This window comes from Orbicella faveolata, unplaced genomic scaffold (genome assembly GCF_042242905.1).
Source record: "Orbicella faveolata isolate gen_17 unplaced genomic scaffold, um_ofav_v1 contig_12, whole genome shotgun sequence".
Classification (NCBI taxonomy): Eukaryota; Metazoa; Cnidaria; class Anthozoa; order Scleractinia; family Merulinidae; genus Orbicella; species Orbicella faveolata.
In genome coordinates, this window is record NW_028301539.1 from 17,436,886 (window position 1) to 17,460,221 (window position 23,336).

The following is a 23,336-nucleotide window of genomic DNA, read 5'->3' on the forward strand; positions in this document are numbered from 1 at the left end:
GAGTGAGAACTTTATTAAAGTGTCAAAAACCACATAGCCTGGAAATAATACACCATACTAATTAGGGGACACTGCTAAAAAACTATACTAATACTAATATTAATACAATAAAAAAAACATAAGTGACTTCAAGGGCATTATGTGCAGCATAGGATGCAGCCCTTACAGCCGATGTCCATTAAGCGAGTCATATCCGTTTTGCGAATATAGTTTGTAAAAACCTGCAGTGTCTTGGCTGATCTGTCAGCCATAGACAGTTTGCCCCATAATTTGGGTCCTACATAACGCAGAGAGTGCTTTCCATAAGTAACAGTGTTGTATCTAGGAGTAAAAAAATCTGATTGTCTCAGGTTGTATGCAGAAATATGCTCATTAAAAATGTTACAGATGCTATTTGGACATAGTCTATGTTTAACTTTATACATGAGAATACAGATGTCTTGTAAACGCCTGTTCGCTAGAGTTGGCAACTTGGCTCTCTCCAGTAGCTGAGTATAGCTAGCATGCTTGTCCTTGTAAACGGCCCTCAAGCCTCTTTCCTGTAGTCGTTGTACTGCGTTCCGTTAGGAAGACACTGCACACCTATGGTATAACCCCCACTCCTCCCCGAGGTATGAATAGACAGCCTGATAAAATGCTCGGTGGCAAAAAAATTGTTATGGATATAGTTAATAGAGGGGAATGATGATGAAGCCCGGCAAACATCAAAGGATCAAACACATATGCCAAGATTTATATGGAAGGTCCGCGATCGTGCACAATCTTTTGTTTTGCGCTCATACTCTATGCATAAATAACGTAACCGCCAAATCGTTAATTTTCCATTGGTTAGTTCCTCAGTGTAAACAACTGTTGTGTTTTGTGCACGGTCAAGGCCAAACAAGCGAACAAAAAAATGCAACAAAGAAATTTGTCGGACTTAATTACCATTCCCCTCTGTCAACTGTGTGATGAACTAGCACTTCCTCCAAGGGAAGAAGCAATAGTCATTGATGCCTCATACTATAGAAGCCAGAGATAAAAGATGGTCCAATGAGCCATCTAACACCGATACAGATAATGCACTATACAAGTTTTAGTAGCTCACTGCGACTGAAATCCATTTTTGTTCAATTATGACGATCTAGATAATGTGGTTTAGCAGTGGAGGGACCAAGTCTGTTCTGCATCAGGATGACGGACTGGAAAACATCAACTGTCTGTTTGCTGGAACCAAAGAGCTTTTATTCATTGATTATCACAAGTACAAACACGTGGTATGTTACAGTTAATCAGACTTCCCTATGTCAGTTCTGTACATAGGCATGTGCCGCTCCTCTGGGTATTTTCCGGCTTGTTGATTTGTTTTCAGGCTGTAAAGATGCAGGTAGTTGTTGCCACTGTAGTCTGAAAGTGGGCAATTAAGTAAACCTACTCTCTGATCTCTTTCCGTCGGGCTTTAAACGAATAAACCGATAGAGAGAAGGAAGCAAAACTGTTATTCTACACGATAACGACCACAACGGATTACTTTCAATATCAATCACTGATGTAAAGTTCACTTGTTGTTAGGTGCCCATTGATTTCCCGTCTGGACGATACTCTGGTGTGGACGTGGACAGGTATGGTGCAGTTTGCATGACAATCCTGAAATTACAGAATTATAATAATCTATAATCACAGAGCTATTTGAAAGGTCCACACTTAGCATAACATACCAACAAAAGAGGATGTTCATCCTTTCTTAAAACCTATGAGAAACCTTTAGCAATCTTGTTGCTAGGGTCTTTCTTTCGCAGCAAGAGGAGCAACCCTAGAAACGAGGATAACCGTTTACGGTTAGAAAGCACGCGAAACGTCATACAGAGTGGTGTAAGGTGTGTGGCCGATATGGAAGCTCCAGTGGGTAAAATGAGTGGGCAAAGATGCCTGTGGTTAGAAAATTTCAAAAAAGACTGAGGAGTAGGTCTCCTCGGGCATAAATAGTAATATACCTTAGAAAAGCGTGACTGCTATGACAGGGCTACAAAGTACAACAGGACTATAAAACTCCTCAAGCCTCCGTTGCCCAAGAAGGAAGATACAAACAGTTACGCCACACTATCCTGATTTTTTTTCCTTTTTTACAAAGTCCTTTCGCAGCTCATCTTGCGGTCAAGACTTCATGAAATACAGCACTTATTTCATCGGCAACCAGATGGTTTCATATTGATATTATGTTTCTATCCCATCTCAAGTTTTAGTAGGACCTAACACCTTCTCAGAGTTAAAATAATGTTAAGAACGTTTTATTTATTTCTTCAGAGTTGACTTTGTGAAGTATCCCGGTCTTATTAATGTCGAGTATTACAATGTAACTATGCAAGCGGGAGACTGTTTGTATATTCCACATCGTTGGTAAGTGACGAAAGAGCCTGGTCTCACAGTGGTTTTACTATAGCAATGACAGCTTGCCAGTCAAAACAACGGCAAATAGATTAATCGATAAACCAATCAAAGCGCGATCTATATATAAGATATGCAGCTAGCGCTAAGCGCGGAAAACCCCGTTATTGCGGTTTCACTCCTGATTGTTTGAAAACATAGCTCTGTATCCACTGCGTTCAGGGAGGCCGCGCGAACGAGTAGTTAGGGCGCTGGAATTGAAATCCGGAGATCGCGGGGTCAAGTCCCGCTATTACCGCTGGAGTTGTTTCTCGGTATCATGCTTGTAAATAGCCAACTGATCTGCCTCGCACCTCATTATGATTATTTGATATTTGTTTCTTTCAGTTTAAGTGGCATGCTTGTGAACTAGCTAGGTTAAACTAAGCGTATTGACCACTATAATCAACAACATTGGAACATTTTTGAACATTTTTTTTTGAATTCGTCCTACTTTTAACTGCAGTTAAATGACCAAAAACTCTTCAACCTACAATCCAATGTAATAATGATCATATCCGCCTTCAGATATCAACAAGAAACTTATTTGCGCAGTGACATCTAGGTATGCTGGGTAGGATGGGTGTGAGCTTACCTTTTCCGATGAAATTTATAATGAGATACTGATTTTGCTTGTACCAAATTAGTCAGCATTCGTCCATTAAATGCCAGAATTCGTTGCATCGATCGAAGTTCTAGCGATTCGCTTTCTTTACTTTCCTCTCGCAGTTTTGTCTACCCATGTATGGCGTTTGTGTTTTTCCTACAGCTTTAAGCCTTATATTACAGCTTTTATCCGATTAGTTTAGTGCATGTAAGAATCTTTTTTCCTCATTGTTCAGGTTTCACCAAGTTCGCTCATATGATCGCAACATAGCAGTGAATCTATGGTGGAAGTACACACCAGGGTTTGTTCCTGAGGACTGTGACGGAGTCGAACCAAATCAAACTTTAGACAAGGTTACCTTTACCTCACTTGACAACGACCTCAAACAATCGGAAATTACCGTGCTGTAAGTAAAAACATATAAACTTGCGTGTCAAGGATCTGGAAACAGTTAAACATCATTAAAAGAAGAGAACAACTTAGGCTGAGACAGGGTCAGAAATTTTACTGACTTATTGGAGACTGGCAGAGAGTTGGGGTGGGGCCCAGCATGTCATGATCACATGTAAACAGGAGTGGAAAACCACTGGGAACTTTGTCATAAGAGTTTCCACTTCTATAAAAACAATTATTTATTGTAGACCCGGCAGAACTAGCTACAAGCCAGAATGCTTTTGATGTGGAGCGGAGAACTCATTAACAACAGTTTAAATGCATAAACTGCCAATTAGATATCCCAAGTTAGTAAAGTGACTGGCTCTTTCTATTTCTTTGTTTGGATAATGAATAAGTGAGGTGCAATTTTGTTCTATTGCAGGACTCATTTACAGTATTTTCTTGGAAAAAGGGACGAAATTTCCTTCAAGCAATTTGTGAAAAAATTGAAAAAGGTACCGTTAAAATACTTTGTGCTTTGCTCTAGCTCGAAATAAAACAAACTAAAACTTAACAACACTAGCAGATACGATCAGAAGGCAAAAAAAATAATAATAAACTCGAGGAAGGGATTCAAGATAGGGGTCAAAGCTGGTGAGAAGCTACTTTACCATCGCATTACCAGCGCTGTTTGAAGCAGGTATTTTGGGCAGACTGGTAAATTGCTAGGGAAAAATAGTAAATATATTAGGAGTAGCTGCGATAGAGAAGCATTTCCCGGGAAAGGGATGGAAACAATTCTCCTAGACACTTCAGGCTATCTGCATCGAACACCAGATGCGAAATAAAGGCCAACTGGTGTTTTGGGCGTTATTCTATACTGATCCTAGCCTATTTTGGCGTGTTTCATGACCGTACTTCTTAGGATCCCAGTTTTGGTAACAACAAAGAAATCGAGTGGACAGAGGAGATGAAATCAACAACGAAAAAGGTAACATGTAGAAGTGCTTTTTCAAAAAATCACTGGTCCATTTTGTTGTAACCATTGTAACAATGTGTCAAAACTTAAGGCGCCCGCACAGTACAAGTTAAAATGTTCGACGCAACTGATAGTAATGGATGAAATTATATTGTACTTAATTTTTTGGTTTTATTTTGAGTTCAAGACCGCCAGAGTAACGTAGTAAATGTCATCCTCTCTTTTCCTAACTGATCCCTTAATAATTAATCTTTCGTTCTAGTTATTTAAATTAATGGACGTGGATGGGGACAGATCCTTCTCTTCTGGTGACCTTGAAAAACTAGAAAATGCAGACGATGTAAGTACAAACTATAGAGAAAGGACTAATTAATCAGCTGGGAGACTGCATTTTGCGGGGTCGGACAGGATAAATGAGAAGTATTATCTGATCGGCGTACAGAATATGAAATGCGGTTACAAAATCGGCTAGTGTGTGATCTGCCAGAAGACTCCGAGAATACATTGGGGGAAGGGAGTTGCAGTTGTTTAAAATAAACTTTTTCAGGTATCTTTGAGGAATTTTGCGCTCCACAGGTAAATAGGCTTATATTTTTTTAAGAACTGTGCCCATGGTAGCCGCTTAACAAAACGAATTAAGAACATGACGAAATGAAAGAAACGTAAATAGGCCCTTGAAAGTCTTAACAAATATCAAACCCATCATGTAGAAAATAATGTAAAATACAAAACATGCTAACAATTCCACGATACGGTATTTCCAAACAGAAGTAGTTCATTCATTCAACTATTTGATGGTTAATTTAATTCAACTTGTTCTTATTTACTCCAGACAACCATGAACGCCCTTAGTAATGAATACTACAGACTGTACGACTTGGTAGAAAAAGCAATAGACTACATTAGTGAGAACGATGAAGAACTATATGAAGAAGATGACAACGGTGGTGCTGCTGACGATTATGATATTGAGCCAATTAAAAAAACCGCTGATGAAAAGACTCGGGAAGAACTCTGAGGAACAGTTTTTAGCTTACTTAGTTGTAATGCAGTTCAAGAATTTGGAGCACCGACGTTCTTGTGATATCACAGGGAGAACACAATCTTGTTGAATAGGAAGAGCGTAAATAAAAGGAATGAAGAGAACGAATAGTTAGCCTTTGTCTCCTCTTGTTATTTCTTACGCGACCTTACAGGGAACACCGCTGCCTACAAGTTCTTTGTAACACAGTAGTGCTAAACTCGTACTTAGGCCATTTCGCGCTCTGCAAATTTTTTTTTTTTGGTTTACATATAACGTTGACTATATGTAAACCAAAAAAAGATTTGCAGAGCGCGAAATGTCCTAGGTACGAGTTTAGCACTACAGTGTTACGCAGGACTTGTAGGTAGCGATCTTCCCTGTAAGGTCGCGTAGAAAATAACAACAGGCAGAGGTTAGCTATTCGTTCTTTTCATTCCTTTATTTACTCTCTTCCTATTCAACAAGAGTGTGTGCTCCCTGTGGGGGTATTTTAAAACAAAATGCGATTTTTTGAACATAAATGAGTTTATGATTTTGAACTGTTACAATTAGGAAGTAAAAATAGTATAAGTATTGTCTATGGTGTATGTGTTTTGATTGTTTCATTAATTTAATTTCCCGCCGGAAACGACGTCCTCGTTCCAGACCCTCCGCGATTACTTGACGTCGTCGTCGTCCCTCAGTTCGTAGCCTGCGAATTATTCTCGGCGGAGACAAGCGACAGCTGGAAATACGTCTGCGTTCGCAGGCTGTCCCTTCCGTCGCCCTATTGTCTAATTTCGACAACTATACACTTTACGCGCTTAGCCGTGGATCAAACGGATCGCGCTACTACTCTCGCCGTGGTTTGGATTCAGTGAAAATGAATCCAGTTCACGGTAATCAGGTCGTCTCGAAAGAAAATGTAAACAAGATGCAACTGTGCATATGTGATCTTGTACAATTCGATCTTCTGATACTTGCCACACCCACAAATTAACAATGAATAAAAAGTCAAGTACAGGAGTCCCATGTTAACTAACTAAACGTCACCTTCTACTTCTTTTGTAACTTCATATTATTACCTTCAAAACCCAGCGTAGCTAAACGCTAAGTTGCAAATAGATCCAAATAAAAGACCGCAGTAGAATTCACAGTAATTATCATTGTGATTCAACTCAGTGAAAATAAAGTACTTACAAAACTACCTAAGTACAATATTATCCAACGAGACCAAAGCTAACAATCTGTGGCACACCCATACTACATTGATCCTGATCCAGTTCGATAATCCAAAAATCCGGAATAACTGATGGTTGAGACAAAAAACAGTAACTTTCCATGGTCTAAAAACTGAAAACTGCCAATATCGCAATTATATATTAAATACTGAGTTATGTAACTCCCTAGAGAATCACGCAAGCGCACGCCAAAAATGTAGAAGTGTAGCATCTCTCGTAAGCTTGTAATCCTCTTCATTGTTAGCATCTTGTTATTGTTTTAAGGCTAGTAGCATTGTTTCTGTTGTTTTTTCTATTGTTCTCTCAAAGGGTAGCAAGCGATTCATGTGACACCTTACGAGAGCTGCTACATCACCCCAAAAATGAGCCTCGTGTAACAATGAACTGGATTCTTACCTCTACAGCCGGAAAAGTGATTCAATGCCGTTTTTAGGTAGTTTCCAGTGAATTGAAATGAGTCCTGTATAACCACTCTCTTTACGGGAAAATCGCCCTCAGACAAGAGACGTGAACAGCACTAGTCTACTTCAGGTTTGCTAGTTGTGAAGTAGCCTGCCTTTACAGGTCTACTATATTCTCTTCCACGCGTGAAAGAAAAAGGTAGTCGTCTGCATCCAGTTGAGGAGTGGCGCAACTGAAAGGCGAGAGGAAATAGGTCAGGAGGGTTGAAGGGTCCTCCGCGCCCCGTCCCCTAAAATGCCCTCACGCGTAATTTACGCTAGCCGCTCTTCAGCACCAGCTAGTGATCAGCGTAGACGACTATTAGAAAGCAAAATGTCCTTTTATCCTTGCTAAAAAAAAATTCGAAAATCCAGTCATAATTTGTGTTCTTACTGAACATCGGAAATTTCCATTACAGAAAATCAAACACTACATGTCTGCGAGACCATCCTCTTTTCTTTCAGACCTTCTCAAACTCATTAGTAACTCATCAAGCTTAAGCAAAAGAAATCATGACCGTGTCTGATGTGAATTAGCGTAGGTTTTACAATTTTTTCTACGTTTTCTCCTCAGTTTTAGTTTCGATTGAGAAGAGATGTCAAACGCTCCAGACCTTGTCTGACCACATTTCCGAACACCTCGAAGTTTGTCATAAATACTCTGCTACGCGTCGTATTTCAGCTTCCTTCACGGCGTTTGGAAATCAGTGGCCAAACACGGTCTTGAATGTTTGAAAGCGCAGAAAGAACGCGGCCGTCTTTCCTCTCGTGCTTTCTTTCGCGTCACGCTCGACGGACTTAATTACCGGAGGGTCTGCTAGTAGTCTAATTAATTATTCACTCTTGGAAACCTTCGACACCTTGGTTCGCTGTCTAAGTATTCAGAAACATCTGCTGGACACGCAGTTTCTCCAACTCAACAGCTTGTCTAGTCTATAACCTCTCCCCACCTCCCAGCGACACATATCGTTTACCCATCCTGCACTTTGGGCAGTCATAATTTAGGCCAGGCCACTAAGGCACGCGAAGAACCAACATGGCGGACACGAGGGGTCGAGGATCTTCTCCTTCAAGAGCAATAAGAAATCGATCCCGAGAGAGAGAGCGAGTGAAAGAACGAGAAACAAACGATCAAAAGGTTACAATTGACAGAGAGAAGGTACAGATTTTAATTTGCATGGTTTCTTTGAATTTCTGGTCTCGAGAGATCGGAAGTCGATCTAAATCTAATCACATACAGTTATACAAGTTGGAGGAAGCTTTTGTGTAGATTAAAGTTCGAGAGATCGAAGTTAATGAAAGGTTCATAATACGTAAGCGATGATTCTCATAATAGACATTGCCGATTGTCATACAGAATTCTTTATAACATAAGCTTATGCGTTCCTTTTAGACTTGTCCGTTGCTTCTTAGAGTGTTTTGTAATCAAGGTCGACATCACAGGTAAGCTTAAATTTCAAGGTAACATGCTCAAGCTACATTAACGTATCTAACCTCACATCAGTTGACAAATAATACACCTCTTCCATGTGTACCCTTTTTTCTCCAGTCAGCTCCCCTTAAAACTTCTCAGTGCATGTTAAATTTCTGACAAATTACGAGAAATCATTCAATACCACGGAGATGCTGTTTTATTTCTCTTGGGGTTTCAACTGCAGGATGATGATATTCAAATGTTTGATTAACTGGATCCCATCAACACCAAACAGTTTGATGGTTTTTTTTTTTTTTTAGTTTGGTGTTAAAACTGAAACAGGCCAGATTCAGAAATAAAGCACAAACAAATCTTGATCCATGGTTTTCTGATGTGATCAAGTTCATATACCAACTTGCAGTTCAATTTTTGAATTCTTATACAACTGGGTATGCCGCTGCGTGTTTGAAAATGCCAAGTTGTTGACCTTCATAAAAGCCAGTTACAGTTAATATGGTTTTCTTTTCTAAAGAGGTTAGATATAGAGTTACGTACATTTAACAATCATTTTATTGTGTGAATAATACAGGTTAGATGAGTATTCTAGGACAGCCTTACCTTCAAATGAACTCCAGGTATACACATGGTAAGTTATGATGTGCTATTTTTATTGCTTAATGTTACACTGTATGTCATATACTTTGTGTAACTTCATCCCTTATACATTCACTCCTTTGGAGAGCCAATAAGAATCATTTAATTACATGCGCTCAGTTGTCTCATTTTACAGTCACTCTGTAAGCTTAGCCTTTGCCAATTAAATAGCTTTAGTTCAACTTTATTTGTGAGTTTATTATCCTTGGTGAGGTCACAACATTTTGCAGGAAAATGTGTAACAAAACAAACTCTTTAGGTCCTAAGCTCAGCACCTGAATTATTGCCTCTGATTTTCATGCAATTTGCCTTGAGGTAATTTTGTTGTTCGTTAAGACAGCTTTCCAGATATGACCAGGTCTTACACTCTCACAACTTTCCTACATGTACTTGAATTTGTGAGAATCTGTTAAGGGAAGTTAGGTATTAATCAGCACTGGGAATTACTATGAATTAGAGAGAAGTGGCTTAATGATTGAGCTTTCTATTTCTCCTGATCCCTCAAGTCCAGTCTTGAAAAGTTTTTGCTCATTTTGCCAAACAATGCATACATGTGCCCATTGACCTCACCATAAAAACTGTATGGAGTCAAGTGACTCTGTACTTTGCACAAACTTTGCTCTGAGACAATTTCTGCATTTGGTTTCATTGTAGGAAGGATGCCACGCTGAAAGAGCTCATGAGTCTAGTCAAGGAAGTAAACCCAGATGCAAGACGTAAAGGCACAGTGTTTGACTTTGCCATCGTATTTCCAGACGCTCGTCGTGGTGGGTTCATCATGAAAGAAATTGGTTCAACTGCAGCAGGACGCAAGGGGACAGATGATGCTATTACTCTAGAATCCAAAAAGTTTCAAATAGGAGATTTCATTGATGTTGCTATTCAGTCTCCAAGAATTGGAAGGAGAGATAGGCCTTACTGACACTTACAACTTCTTGTCACTGCCTCTCTGAATGGGTAAAGAAAGCATTTCTTAAGAGACAATATTACTGTCTTTGCCTATTTTCAATAGTCTTTCAGCATTGAGATGTTTGGTTTTTATTTATTTTGAAATTTGTGTTGAAGTAAACCCTTTTTTGTATGTCTGGACACTCAAGTAACTCACATATTTGAAGATTTTTAACATTATGATAGCTTCAAGTTGTTGTCTTGTGTCATGAAAGAACAGACTTAAAGTAAGCTGACAGAAGTTGAACATATGTTTAAAGGTTATACATCAAAACTATTCTTTAAAAACAATCTGCTTTAAGATGCAGAAAAAAGGCTCAGTTTCTTTTGAAACATTACTTTTATGATCTTTTGCAGTATACATGTAGTGACCTTGCTTTTGTAAACAAATTCTATAATTTACATGTATTAGTCTAGTTTGAATAAAACACTCTATTTCTAAAATTGAGCTGGCTACATTACTTTGATACTCTGACGGAGCTCTTTATCTTGGTCACAATAGGTAATGCACTTCCAGTGATAGAACTCCTGTTTGCTGGAGACCTTGGTTTTGTTGTTCTAGACTTAGTTCTTGATTGTGGTGTGCTTCTTTGAGAAGGCATCTGATTAGAGCTTTGAAATGGAAGACCAACCTCAGGGTTGATTTTATTGTTGTGGACTCTTGCTGAGGAATGAAAGTACTATTTTGTTTTAAATGCAGATATACAAAAATAGAGAAGTTCCAGAGAATTAAGTTGTCATACAAACAGTCTATGTAAGGGAAGTAACTTTAACATGTTTAACTTTGATGCTTTGGATTTGGGTGGAAAACCTAAAATGTGACTGTGTGCTTGCAAATTTATCACCACTTCTCAGGTAAGATTGCTCCGTATCTTGAGTTTACAGGCAGTTTATCTCTTACAATGATTATTTCACATCAAATTATGTTTCTCTCCTAGACAAACACTGTAATAAACTTGTCCTATATTTAATCTACTTTGAATATAACAGATTTTACCAAAGAAAGGTTTATGAAATGAAAGCTATTGAGCAGTAGTTTCATTCGCAAGGTAATTTATTTTCAGTCTAATTTCGGTTAATTCTGAGACTAATTTTGCTGGTTTTAGCATTGTAGGGAGTGGTAACCCCAAATGTAAAGTTAGTGGGAGAGAGGGCCCTAAAGTGGGGTAGTGGGGGAGTACAAATCCCATTTCATAGTATATTTTTTGCCCAAATTTCATTTACATTCCAACATTTTTATTTGTGATTCCCAGTCCCAATGACCCAGATCCTATTTTCCCCATTAACAAAAATAGGCAAATCCCCTACAGGCCCCTTACATGACAAATATGACCATTTTGCAAGACGAAGTTACTTACACATTAAATCAGGATATATCTCTGGCAGGTTGTTCAGCAGTGGCTCAAATGTTGAGAATTCCTTCCCTGTTACGCTGTCCATCTTTTCTACAATAAGGAGGTTTAACACTTTAAAACCGGTTTAAAGTGGCGCTTTCATCTACTTGAAGTATGAATTTGAGAAGCCAAACACGTTGTTAGACCCTTAAATATGGCTGAAAGGAATGATTGGATAGCAATAATGAGGAATTTAAATGCGTGACTTTGCTTAGTTTCTGATCAAGTTGTACATGTACCAAGAAAGCTTTTTGTAGCATTTCATTTCATGATGGAGTTAACATTTTCAGTCTTGACTATGAAATTGTTGTGAAACTAATTGTTTCATATCAAAGATCTCAATGCTGGGTACTTTCCATTCAGCCAAAATCCCCGGAGCTTTCGAAACAGGAGAAAAATGATAGGAAATTTCCTTGGAAAGTTCCCGAAAAATCAGAAAATTATATTTTCCGAAATGCGAACCACTCAACTGAAAATTCATGGTTGAAAATCAAATGGAACAAAAACTCCCGGTACATTTTTTTCGAAGATTTGGGAACTAGCTCGCGAGGTTGTCCTTTTTTTCTGGAATTTTGTGGAATTTTCCGAATTCTGGTCACATAAAATATAAACGGGAAATGGAACCGTCGGCGGGGACGGATTAACAAATGTACTGAATCGTTTAAAAGACATTACTGTAAAAGCTAAGCTTACTCAAAACTTTGAGCAGCACATAATTGCCTCTTCCTTGAAGATATTCCGCCGCAAATTGATCCGGTGGTCGTTCATGGATGCATTTTAGCGAACCGTTTTCATCTGTGATGTCCACCACAGCTGACAAGAGAAATGTTAAAGATAAGTTTAACTTTTCTGAACTACGGGGCTAAGCAGGTGCTATGATATATGAGCTTTTGATTAACGCTCATCTTCCAAGACTAGCAACGATTTTAATTTTATAAACTTGTGACGATTAATAATTTTTGATGGCAGTTGATTCAGGATTCACCTTCTTGCTCGCAACCACATCGAAGTTTGATGTTTTCATACAATATGATACTCGGACAGAGAAGGTTGAAAAGCAGCTTCTGGTCATCTACTTAGGAAGTAAAAAGAAAATTCTGTAGTAAATTTAGGAACTGAAGATAACTGAGAATTTCACAAATTTTCGAGCTTACCTCCAAAGTGAATCGTTATGAAGGACATTGGCTGATAGTTGCTCCGTTATATCCCTTTACACTATATAGTTTACTAGTTTCAATTGTTGGCTTATAGAGGAACAACAAGACTACTTTGGCGTTTCATTACCTAAGAAAAATGATGCCGTACCGTCGTTAACTGAATCAGAAGTGGAAAAACAAGCTGCCTTAATTTTCGCGCCATTTGGTGCGCGTGCAGATAATGACGTCAAAAATGCGACAACCTACATACGCGCGAACTTGAGGTTGGCCTCGATACAGTATGCCTTCTACCAGGGCTAGGGGTGACACACTGTGCTTCAGTGCTTCTAAAATCGACTCAGTCGCTATCATACTAGCCATTATGCCGCAAAAGGTTCTTCTCACCTCCCTCCCTCCGTCCCTCCCACGAAACAAACGTAATTTTCACAGAAGTGCAAACAACCTATATTACAAAATAATCAAATTGAGACAAACACTAGCTCCCACGTAAGCGTGTAACATTCATGAACAAATACTGTGAGCAGCAGGTCGGTCTGATAAACGGACAATCAGATGGGTTTTACCTCTGACTAGTCCAATAGGCCCTGTAATACAAAGCTTTGTTACGTGACCAAGCGGCTTTTTCATATAGATCGATGGACACCTTTAGATAGCCACCTTCATTTAAAGTAAAAATCTATAAGTAAATTTTCAGGGTAGTCCCTTCAGGGAGCTTACAAAGTAACTCTGCTATCAATAGGAGCCCTGAAGCTATTACCTAAGATAGAATGCACAATAATAGGATATATACAAACATAAAAGCGTAAATTTGAAATGGTCATGCAACAAAATGTGCTGTGGAGAGGGACAGGGGGTTAAAGAGAAGGGGTCGAGAACTCTACGGGAGGTGGGAGAAGAGACCGCGGGACGGGGCCCTTTGCATCAAACGGTCACACGGTGCAAAATTCTGCGATGTTCAGCTCTGGGCTAGGTAATCAAAACAAAGAAAATTTAGGCTTGACCAGTTCAAGTAGGTTTGTCTAGGAGGGTGCCGAATACAAAGGGTCCAGTAGGAATACCAATATGGCAGGAGCAGTGAGAAAAAGGCAAAAAGAGGTGGGAAACGATAAGGAATGGGAGGAAACCGGGAGTTAAGGATATGGGAAGCTGGAAGTTCGAATACTCATGTTACCCCTGGCCCCTTTACCAAAATGCGAGCATACATATATATATGTCTAGCGACATGTTTGAAATATTGAAACGCTGTCATTTATTGCTAATTTTGGTTTTCACTGATGTATAAGACTAAGAGCGAGATTTTATGGCAGTTGAAGGGTTGGAGAATTAGATTGATTTCACTATGCTTGATGGAAAAGCTTTTATACAGCCCGTAACAATTTTTTTTTTACATATACATCAGTAAGTTATATATTCAAAAATTATTGATTTCCAAATTGGCAATATTTTAAAGTACTCACCTCAGCCATGACAGCCTTCGCGCTCCATTCATTTGTGAAATCTATTTCGCACAAAGTCACGTATACACTTAAATGTGACAAAAAACAACAACAACTGAAACCCACATGCGCTTCTTTACAAGACATCTACGCGAAGTTCTGTAATGAGAGAAATATTAGAAATCCCTGGCCTTGAGAATTATGTTCTAAGTCGAAATATCGGCCACAATAAAACAGCCCTTCTACATTATTTTAGGCTCGATTTCCAGCCGTTTTGGGAGTCTGGTTGTTGATCCTCCTCCCAAAGAATTTGTAGAGATCACACCATTTAATGGTGTGATCTTGGACAAGCACATTGCATGTCTGCATTGCATTGGACAGTCGAACCTCACTAAGCGACTACTTTGTGTAAAGTTACCATCTTGAGTCTGTTATACGATTCCGTTTTAAAGTCCTCAAAATTAAATCCCCACTGGACGTGGCTCGAGCTTTATTTGAACCCCTGACAACGGTTTTTTAATTATTTCTTCCAGTGCAACCCTAAAAGAGGGCAAAAATAGTGTCATTTCGTCCTGAGTGAGACCAAAATCCTTGATTTACACCCCTGAGCCAGACGATGAGCATCCCCGACCTTTTCATACGGGAACCCCCCCCCCCCGCCCCACCCCCGACCCACGTGTCCCCATGAGTTCCCAGCATTAGCTTGTCTTCCCTATAGATTTTTAAAAACCTCTCTTAGAGCTTCATCTTGCTTCCCCGTTCGTTATCTCCCGTGTTTCTTAGTGCGTTATCTCAAAGTACGTTAGTATTATGAAGTTTCCAGTGAATTTGGCGCCCGTTACCGTCTGTTCCGGTACTAAAGGGCATCGCCAGCTACGCAGGCTATAACAAGGAAGGCAATCAACAAAATAAAGGGACGAAAAGCTGAAAAGTTTAGCATTTTATATTTATTTTGCGCAGCGAAGGAGAGGATAAGACAGGCGTACGATCAAATGCTCAGTAGAGAGGCCACTATATACCGCGGTATTTTGTCTTTCCCTCAGCATTTTTTTTTTTTTTTTTGTATTTTATTGATATTTATCAGTATAAGTTTACAAATAAGAGTGACAATAACAACTGAAATTACATTTGCAGATAAAAGAAAGAAAAACTAAATAAACTAACGTGAGTACAGATGGAAAAAAAACGAGGAATACTATTACTAATAAGACTACTTAAGAGGAAAATACTAATACACCCAAAATACTTACTAACTATTTATATTAATAAATAAAAAAAAACTACGCTAATTTTTACTTTTTTTAGAAGAAACTACATAGACTAACGCTAGTATAGATGAAAAAAACCCAAAACAAAACAAGAAATACTGTTACTAATAACACTACTTGTAAGGAAAATACTAATATACCAAAAATACTTACTAATATATTAAGAAAACTACGTCAATTGTTACCAGGAGCCATAATCGGGGACGGAGACCGTAAGTCTTGGGATCCGCGCGCACCTATGATATGGGACAATTTTTCTATTTTTAGAACCAATTGCGCCATCCTGACGTCATATATCCGCGCGGATCCACGCACATGTCCGGGGCTCTCGCGTGGATGTTGTCACGTTGCGTGATCAAACGGTGAGAGTTGAGAGATTCTCTTGCGTATTTTTCACAGCGATGGCAGGGAATAAGGCAGGGAATACGAACCAGGGCGCTTATATGTAGTTTTATGCTCTGAGCTAACCGAAAAGATGGGTTTTTCAGGGTAGAAAACAAGACTTCAATCTCGCGCTGTAAATGAATAATAAGATCTGCTCACGCTAGTTGTAAGCTTACGCGTATGTTTTTGCGTTTGTTCTGACTTAAGAATATAGCAAGAAAACTCTCTACTCTGGTATCGAGTTAATTGGTGAGTTTCTCAGACAATGGTTAATCATAACCAAAACCTGTTTTGATGGTTTCTTATTGTTTCTGCTTGTTTGGTGAGTTTGCAAAAGTTCAGTGAAAGGAAAGTCTGACGCGTACAATTAGCTCATTTGCATAGTGCAGCTCGTGCACTTTCAAGTCCGAGTCGGTGTTTTCAATTGTCAACAAATCTTGACAAAGATTTCTTTCGTTATCTTTTGTGCTGAGATGCTGCAACAAATTTCACGAACGCAAAAAAGGCTACTAACATCATGTGTGTTTCTTCAACATAAGCATAGTGAAGTTTTACACTGCAAAAATGAAAATAGACAAGGAGTTTTGATAACTCGATCAACAAAATCGAAATCATTATTCCAAGTTGATTAAAGAAAGCGTCATCGTAACTTTGGTGATTATTTCTGGTTTATTCACATATTTTCAGCTAAGCTTAATATGTTCTCAAACATTTATCAATCTTAAACACATTTAAAAACTATAGAGCTATTGTTTGAGTTCGATGTACGCTTTCACACGAAAGTGCGGTGGAACTTCGGTGCAATTTGTCATGTTTACTGGCTGCACAAAACACGCATCGGCGGGCGCTCTCATTCATCGACAACAAAGAATTTACTGGATTTTTGCACGAATAAAACTGAGCAGTATCTACGGACGTAAAGTTATTAAGCCTTGATGAAACATCAAGCGCTGCTTACAATTCAAGCGAAACTCAAATTAGCAATTATTTTGTTTTACTTTTCGGTCGCGATAGACTGACAAATTCCTTGCAAGCGTGTGGCAAGAGGAGCTAGGAAACTATGAAGTCCTGAAGCTCTGCTATATCTAAATATATCCAGCTAGTCTTTTGCTGTGTAATGGAAAAGTTGTTAATCTTCAACATATGTGAAATTTAAAGTGGAGTAATGTACAGCTCATGTAAAAGAAGCATCCGTCGGAACACAATTTGGTCAGCGATATATATATGCTTACAGCGGAACATACCTAAATTCGACACTGTCTTACTTCACTCAAACTGGAGCAGCTTACGACGAAAATACTTAAGCAAAATTCCAACAGACGTAAACGCGTTGAGTAGTGGGCCAAAAACATGAAAAATTTCGGGAATTTCGGACGCCATTTCCCCCGCGCGACATCCGCAAAAATCCTCGCAGCATGTACGCGCGTGTGCCGCAGGTGATGGCGCAATTTGTTCTAAAAATAGAATTATTGTCCCATATCATGGGGACAACCCCAATACTAGAAATGGCGCGCGCTTACGGTCTCCGTCCCCGATTATGGCTCCTGTTGTTACATTTTTTAGGCTGCCGGCCTAAATACAATTATTTGTAATAAATTTCTTCCACTTGGCGTCATGAAATGTTCGCTTGCCATTAGAATCGGAAATAACCGTTTCGATTTGATATACTGAGGAAACTTTTGCGAGAAAGATCTTTAATGACGGAGGAAATCCTTTATTTCGACAGGAGTAAATGTGTTGTTTTGCTAAGATCAACAGATGGTTGAGAAGATAAAAGTCTACTTGTCTGTTCCAAAGTCCAAACATTTTGTCAACATCTGATAGTGCTTCGATTTTTATTTCTATCGTATTTAGCCAGTTAATTAGTTCTCTCCAGAAACTGTCGGAATATTCACATTTTATTGGTAGATGTTCGATAGCCTCACTTTCTTTTTTGCAGAAAGTGCACAGAGGCGAAGGTACTACGCCAATTTTGTGGAGAAACTTGTTTGTCGCTAAATATCTATGTAATATCTTGTATTGGAATTCACGGGATCTAGAATCAATAGCTACTTTGAAGGGAATTCGATATATCTCTTCCCATTCCAGTGTCTGGCTGTATGTCTCTGTATACCTTAGCTGTGCAGTTGGTAAACTCTCGTTCTTTGAGCGAACTTCGTTATAAATGCTCTTGGATATGCCCTTATCAAAGTTTACATTGTGGCCATTTAGGTGTAACTGTGCGTTACTGGAAAACGTAGAGTTTTTTGAAAAATTATTGCAGGTTTTTAAATGTTGCCGCCACTGTGCAGGTAATGCGTCTATGATCGCCGTTAGCTGAAACTTTTCTTTGGATGTAAGCGAAGAGCTTGTAATAATTTGAAACCCTGTGAATACTGCATTTTCTTTAGTCGTAAGATCCCCAAGTGTAATAATTCCTTTTCTAAATAACTCTTCGTAGAAAATGGACCTACCTTGTATACAAATAAACTTGTTGTTCCAAATCACTGTATTGTGTATTTCTTGAAAAAGTGCTTGCTCAGTTATTCTACTCGCGCATGAATATTTTGCAAAACATCGCAGACATTCTTCATAATAAATGGGTAAATTAATAGGCAATTTCTTTAAGTCAAAAGCACAGCGCAGAAGTAGTTTCGACCCCACATTTTTTAGGTAATGGGAAAGAATAATCTTCCAATTACTTTGTTGATCATCGGCAAATTTCTTTCGCTCAACATCGTCACAACACGGATTTGAGAGAAAACTTGATCTACTCCTCTCTTTCTAGTTGCTCTATTGAGAAGGCTGGGGAGGGGGGGGGGGGAACTTTATTACATATGAGATGTGAATGTGGAAGTGAACAGGATTCTAATTAGCCTGTAACTTTCTGGCATCTTCCATACCTCATACCAAATGCCTGTACTGATAAAGAAAAAAATACTTGAAGAGTCATCCTTTGCGTTCATATATATGGCAAGCAAGACAGCACCTATGCTAAGTCTTTTTTGCGTTGTGTAAAACGTACCTACCCCTCCTTAACACTCGCCCATTGCTAACCTTACAAGGTCAACAATTTATTTTTGGAATTTATGGTGATTCATGGCTTAAAGGGGCTTTCATGAAGAACAGAGATAAAGATGAGCCGAAAACGTCTTTTGTTGAAATTTTTTCTTGCTTTGCTGAATAACTAAATAAAATGCACAAAATTTATTTTTGTGGTGGTTCATCGTCGCAGTGTGTTGTAGGGGCGATTTTCAGCTTTGATTTTTGACAATGTGCTTGCGTTCTACGAAGCAGTCAAATAAAGCTCCACGCGCTTGATAATGACGTCATGACGCGGGTTCGTCTTCATCCCTGGGCGGCGTTTCGTCGGCGAAAAGTGGACAAATTGGTGTACAAGGTACATAAGGTATACCCTGGTCTTCTTTTGAGTCCTTGAGATCTCCAAATCCTTTTAGTTTAATTGGACGCAATATTCAATTAAGATGTAAAATTTTTCTCTGCCCTCTTTAGCCTAGCCTGCTTACAATCATTAAATTGTTGGAAATGCCGCAGGGATCTTGGCATGATCTTCTTTCCCGTCCCCTCCCCTCCTCCTCGCTATTCATGACGGATGCAACCGTCAACTTTCTAGCTAGAAGAATAGACACTCAAATAAAGTTATTATTATTATTATATTATATATTATTTGTGTCAGCGAACAATGCTGCGGAAATTGAGCCCAGGACAAAAGCGAAGGCCGTGAACAGAGCTTGGTGACGCCAAAATTAAAAATCGTCTCCGGCTCAATAACACGATACTTAAGGAATGAGATGATAAATGCAAGTGAACATATGAAAGATCATATATTTGAACTGCGGAGAAAGGTATGAAGACATGATTGATCATCGCAGTTCAAATATATGATCTTTCATATGTTCACTTGCATTTATCATCATCTAAGAGCTTCTACGGGTATGCTACAAATTCACAACGGGACCAGCTCCCGGTTGGCTTGATAGCTCAGTTGATGGAGCACTGCACCGGTATCGCAGAGGCCATGGGTTCAAATCCCGTTTAGGCCTGATTTTTTTTCTTTTTTTTTTTTCAGGCTTTAATTTCACAACTGCTTAAGTTGTGTATAACTGCGATGATAAATCATGTCTTCATATTTTTCATTTTATTAGTCAGGAAATTATAATCATAGCGCGTTTTCTACTGCATTCTTGCTCATATATTCCGACCAAATTCTCTGCTTATCTCAAACGCCTGGCAGCTTTAAACTGCGACCGAGCTTCCTCATTTACGAACCGATACCTTCCTATGCACGATCGAAAAGTTTTGCCAGGTGTACCTCCCCCGGGTACCTCCTTCCTGAGTTTCGCGTTTCTCGTTTTTGAGTTTCCCGTTTCACTCTGCGCTTTCGTATATATACAATTTCGTGTTCAGGAACAATGTGTCAGCAGAGTCTCCTTATTCAACGATTTGTTCTCATGATGTAGTATTTTATTATTTGCTATGAATCATAACATCTTCCATACTTTTAGTTCCAGAAGACTGATGGAGCAGGCGAGCTTACAGAGGGAAGAGAGCCCGAGAGCGTTGCCTGTTTAAATTTTTTTTTTTTTTTTTTTACTTCTTTATTTTGTCAACCACAATCTGAGTGGAACCAGAAAATTGAATTTGTTGTTCTCTCTTTCTGCACCACTTTCTTTTCCTGGGAAGTTCTGATTTTCATTCTTGTTATATGCTTTGAAACAAACATTTTCCAGTGCACCTTGCCAGGGTAATGCTGATAACTTAGACTTTTCAGTGTACCAACAGCGATTTTCAACAATAATTAGCTTCTTTTGCTTTCTTGCAGTTTGTAGCGAGGGACATTATGACCAGACTCCGAAGATCGAGCAATGTAAGGTGGTGCCTAGTTCGTTAATATCTAGTTCTTCATTGGCTGATAACAACATCTTTTGCCTTTGAAATTTCTCTATGTGTGTACGAAAAATATCCTTGGAGCCGATTAAAATTTCTGCTCACCCGACTCTTTTATGGTTTAGATCTACACTCATAATCACATACAATTCTGTGTTTTTTGTTTTAGGGAGATACTCTACTTTAGATGACAGTCACTCATTCTCCCAACAACAGTATGATTATGACGCACGGGTTAGTGCAAGAATGCGTGGCATATGAGATTGTAGCGATGCTAGTTTATTTAGGAAATCATCTTTAGACGTGGTGCCCAGTTCTTCCGCGAAAATATTACTACTTGCGATGCGTGGATGTTTTCATGGATGTTTTCTTTGGACTATCCACGTGAGCGAAATCCGCGTCACATGATTAAGTTAATCGTACTATTACCTTTCAATATTCAGAACGGATTTATTTGTAGCTCCATCAGAAACTAAATTGCTTATGCTAATGAGGCAAATATTGTAAACAAGGATTCCCCTGTTGGGGCTGTCCCTATGACATGGGACAATTTTGCTATTTTTAGAACAAATTTCCCACTCACGTGCGGCACGCGCGTAGATTTTTGCGGATGTCGCGGGGGGAAATGGCGTCCGAAATTCCCGAAACTTTTTATGCTTTTGGCCCACAGCTGAGTACGTTTATGTCTGCTGGAATGTTGCTTAATTAGTTTCGTCATAAGCTGCCCAAATTTGAGTGAAGTAAGACAGTGTCGAATTTAAAACACCGACTCGGACTTGAAAGTGCCCGGGCTGCACTATGTAAATGAGCTACTTATAAGCGTCAGATTTCCTTTCAGAAATTTTTGCAAACTCGCCAAACAAGCAGAAACAATAAGGAACCATCAAAAACAGGTTTTGGTTATGATTAAGTATTGTTATGAGAAACTCACAAATTAACTCGATTCCAGCGTAGAGAGTTCTTACATAAGCTTTATTCATACATAAGTCAGAAGAAATGCAGAAGCTTATTTACGCGTACAACCAGCGCGAGCAGATATTATTCATTCACAGTGCGAAATTGAAGTCTTGTTTTCGACCCTAAAAACCTCACCTTTTCCATTAGCCCAGAACAAAGAAATGCACGAAAATGGTTGCTTATTCATATAGATTGGAGTACCGTGGAATTTCTTTGGAAATCTAAGCTCCAGACTGGAAGTAACGGGAATCTCCTCATACTAATTGACCCCAGTCTCTTGCATCCAACCTTTTTGCTCGAACCCGGTCGTATTATCGCCCTACAATCCGCCCTACATACAAGCGCCCTGGTTCCTGGTTGCCATCACTGTGAAAAATCCGCAAGAGAACGTACTACGGCAGCCCAGAAGGGTCACCAACCATTTTTGTTTTTGTTTTGTTTTTTAAATTTTTGTGTTTGGTTTTTTTTTTTTTGTATTTTTAACATTTTTTTTTGTTTTTGTTTTTTATTTTGTTTTTGTAATTTCTGTTTTAGTTTTCGTTTTGCCTTTCGTTTTATTGTAATTTTGGTTTCTGTTTTGCTTTTTTTGCGTTCAAAAAGGAAACAAAAACAAAAACATTAAACAAAAGCAAAAACGAAAACGGCCGAAACAAAATCGATGAGTGTAGACCATCATGCTTCACTTGCAGTTGGGAACTTTACAATCCATGACGTGAAAGTAATAACGTTTACCACAAAGGGGGTCTTTGTACTGTGTGCCACTCTTGTGTGGGGTACCGAAAGGCAAATTCCGAGGACTAAGACAAATGTCGTGACAAATGTTCATGTCCTCCTTCAGTGGCCTAAGTAAAGTATGGGTCCCTTCCAATATTTTCTCCTTCGCCAAAAGGAGCTCACGTGCAATATGTTTGCATCTGTCAAGTTTCTATCACACTCAAACACGAAAACCTCAAACAATAAAATAGAAATAAAACACAGAACACGCAAACAACGAAACGATCATCTTAGAACGTGAAAATAATTTCTTCGCTGCTTTTGAAGCCAGTAGAAGTTTAGGGCCGTAGCCAGACTTTCAAAACAAATGAGGCAAGTCTTGCAAGCTCCAAAGAGCGCGTGGAATAATTAGTTCGTTGTGAGAGCTTAAGATTACATTCGTTAAAAAAGTTGACGAAGAAATATCCTTGACTTTACTTGAAATCTTTGTGACCTTTGTACTTGCTACATTCTTCTCCCAATAGACGAGCAATGAAATGGCCGTAAAGTTTATGGTAACCGATGTGTGACTCCGCTTGACGGCCAAAAGATCACACAATGGTCATGTCATGAATATTGCCAGCAAAGCATGATGGTCTACACTCACTGATTTCGTTTTGGCCTTTTTTTTTTTTTTTTGTATTTTTTTCTTTTTGTTTGTTTTTGTTTGCGTTTTTATTTCTTTTTTTTTTTAACAGAAAAAAAAAATGACAGTGAAAAACAAAAACAAAACAAAAACAAAAATTTAAGAAACAAAATTAAAACGGAAACAAAAATAATAATTAAAAACCAAAACAAACACAAAATTAACAAAACAAAAACGAAAACAAAAATTAAAAGACAAAAAACAAAAACGGAAACAAAAAAACGAAAATTAAAACAAAAATTAAAACGAACATTAAAAAAATAAAAATGGTAGATGACCCTTCTGGGCTGCCGTAAGATACTCGCACAACGCGAAAACCCACGACTTGTGCGGCAAGGAACGCGGGCAAAACGGCTGAAAGTCGAGACCCAGACCCCCGCCGTTTTGGTC

The 23,336-nt window shown here is 38.8% G+C and overlaps 3 protein-coding genes across 4 annotated transcripts in view; 2 read left to right on the forward strand and 1 right to left on the reverse strand.

Annotated features, from left to right (window-relative positions):
* Window positions 1–5,497, forward strand: part of LOC110063051 (bifunctional peptidase and arginyl-hydroxylase JMJD5-like) — a 30,960-nt gene extending 25,463 nt beyond the window's left edge. For both annotated transcript variants that reach the window (XM_020770009.2, XM_089282603.1), the window contains 8 exons: window positions 1,128–1,256; window positions 1,552–1,601; window positions 2,284–2,376; window positions 3,246–3,416; window positions 3,828–3,900; window positions 4,311–4,376; window positions 4,627–4,704; window positions 5,197–5,497. In XM_020770009.2, the coding sequence (XP_020625668.2) occupies window positions 1,128–1,256; window positions 1,552–1,601; window positions 2,284–2,376; window positions 3,246–3,416; window positions 3,828–3,900; window positions 4,311–4,376; window positions 4,627–4,704; window positions 5,197–5,382 (846 nt within the window). In that variant the 3' untranslated portion in view covers window positions 5,383–5,497. The remainder of the gene's footprint in view (window positions 1–1,127; window positions 1,257–1,551; window positions 1,602–2,283; window positions 2,377–3,245; window positions 3,417–3,827; window positions 3,901–4,310; window positions 4,377–4,626; window positions 4,705–5,196) is intronic.
* Window positions 5,498–8,061: 2,564 nt separating this feature from the next.
* LOC110063242 (histone deacetylase complex subunit SAP18-like) lies at window positions 8,062–10,508 on the forward strand. The gene is made up of 4 exons (XM_089282606.1): window positions 8,062–8,207; window positions 8,442–8,491; window positions 9,052–9,108; window positions 9,771–10,508. The coding sequence occupies exons 1-4, from the start codon at window positions 8,085–8,087 to the stop codon at window positions 10,036–10,038; spliced, it is 498 nt and encodes a 165-aa protein (XP_089138732.1). The 5' UTR covers window positions 8,062–8,084; the 3' UTR covers window positions 10,039–10,508.
* A 14-nt stretch (window positions 10,509–10,522) lies between these two features.
* On the reverse strand, window positions 10,523–12,975 carry LOC149116907 (uncharacterized). The gene is made up of 4 exons (XM_089280531.1): window positions 12,927–12,975; window positions 12,152–12,271; window positions 11,423–11,509; window positions 10,523–10,728 (listed from the first exon to the last, which is right to left on the reverse strand). Exons 1-4 carry the CDS (start codon window positions 12,973–12,975, stop codon window positions 10,523–10,525), a joined length of 462 nt encoding a protein of 153 aa, XP_089136657.1.
* Window positions 12,976–23,336: the final 10,361 nt, after the last annotated feature.

Bases quoted from the DNA above. Each gene is read 5' to 3' on its own strand.
- LOC149116907 (XM_089280531.1), bottom strand. From the start codon at position 12,975: ATGGCTAGTATGATAGCGACTGAGTCGATTTTAGAAGCACTGAAGCAC. The intron at 11,510-12,151 runs GTAAGCTTAGCT...TCCTTATTGTAG, and splicing joins TGTGCTGCTCAAAGTTTTGA to AAAAGATGGACAGCGTAACA. The intron at 10,729-11,422 runs GTAAGTAACTTC...TTCATTCCTCAG, and splicing joins GATATATCCTGATTTAATGT to CAAGAGTCCACAACAATAAA.
- LOC110063242 (XM_089282606.1), top strand. From the start codon at position 8,085: ATGGCGGACACGAGGGGTCGAGGATCTTCTCCTTCAAGAGCAATAAGA. The intron at 8,492-9,051 runs GTAAGCTTAAAT...TGAATAATACAG, and splicing joins AATCAAGGTCGACATCACAG to GTTAGATGAGTATTCTAGGA. The intron at 9,109-9,770 runs GTAAGTTATGAT...GTTTCATTGTAG, and splicing joins GAACTCCAGGTATACACATG to GAAGGATGCCACGCTGAAAG.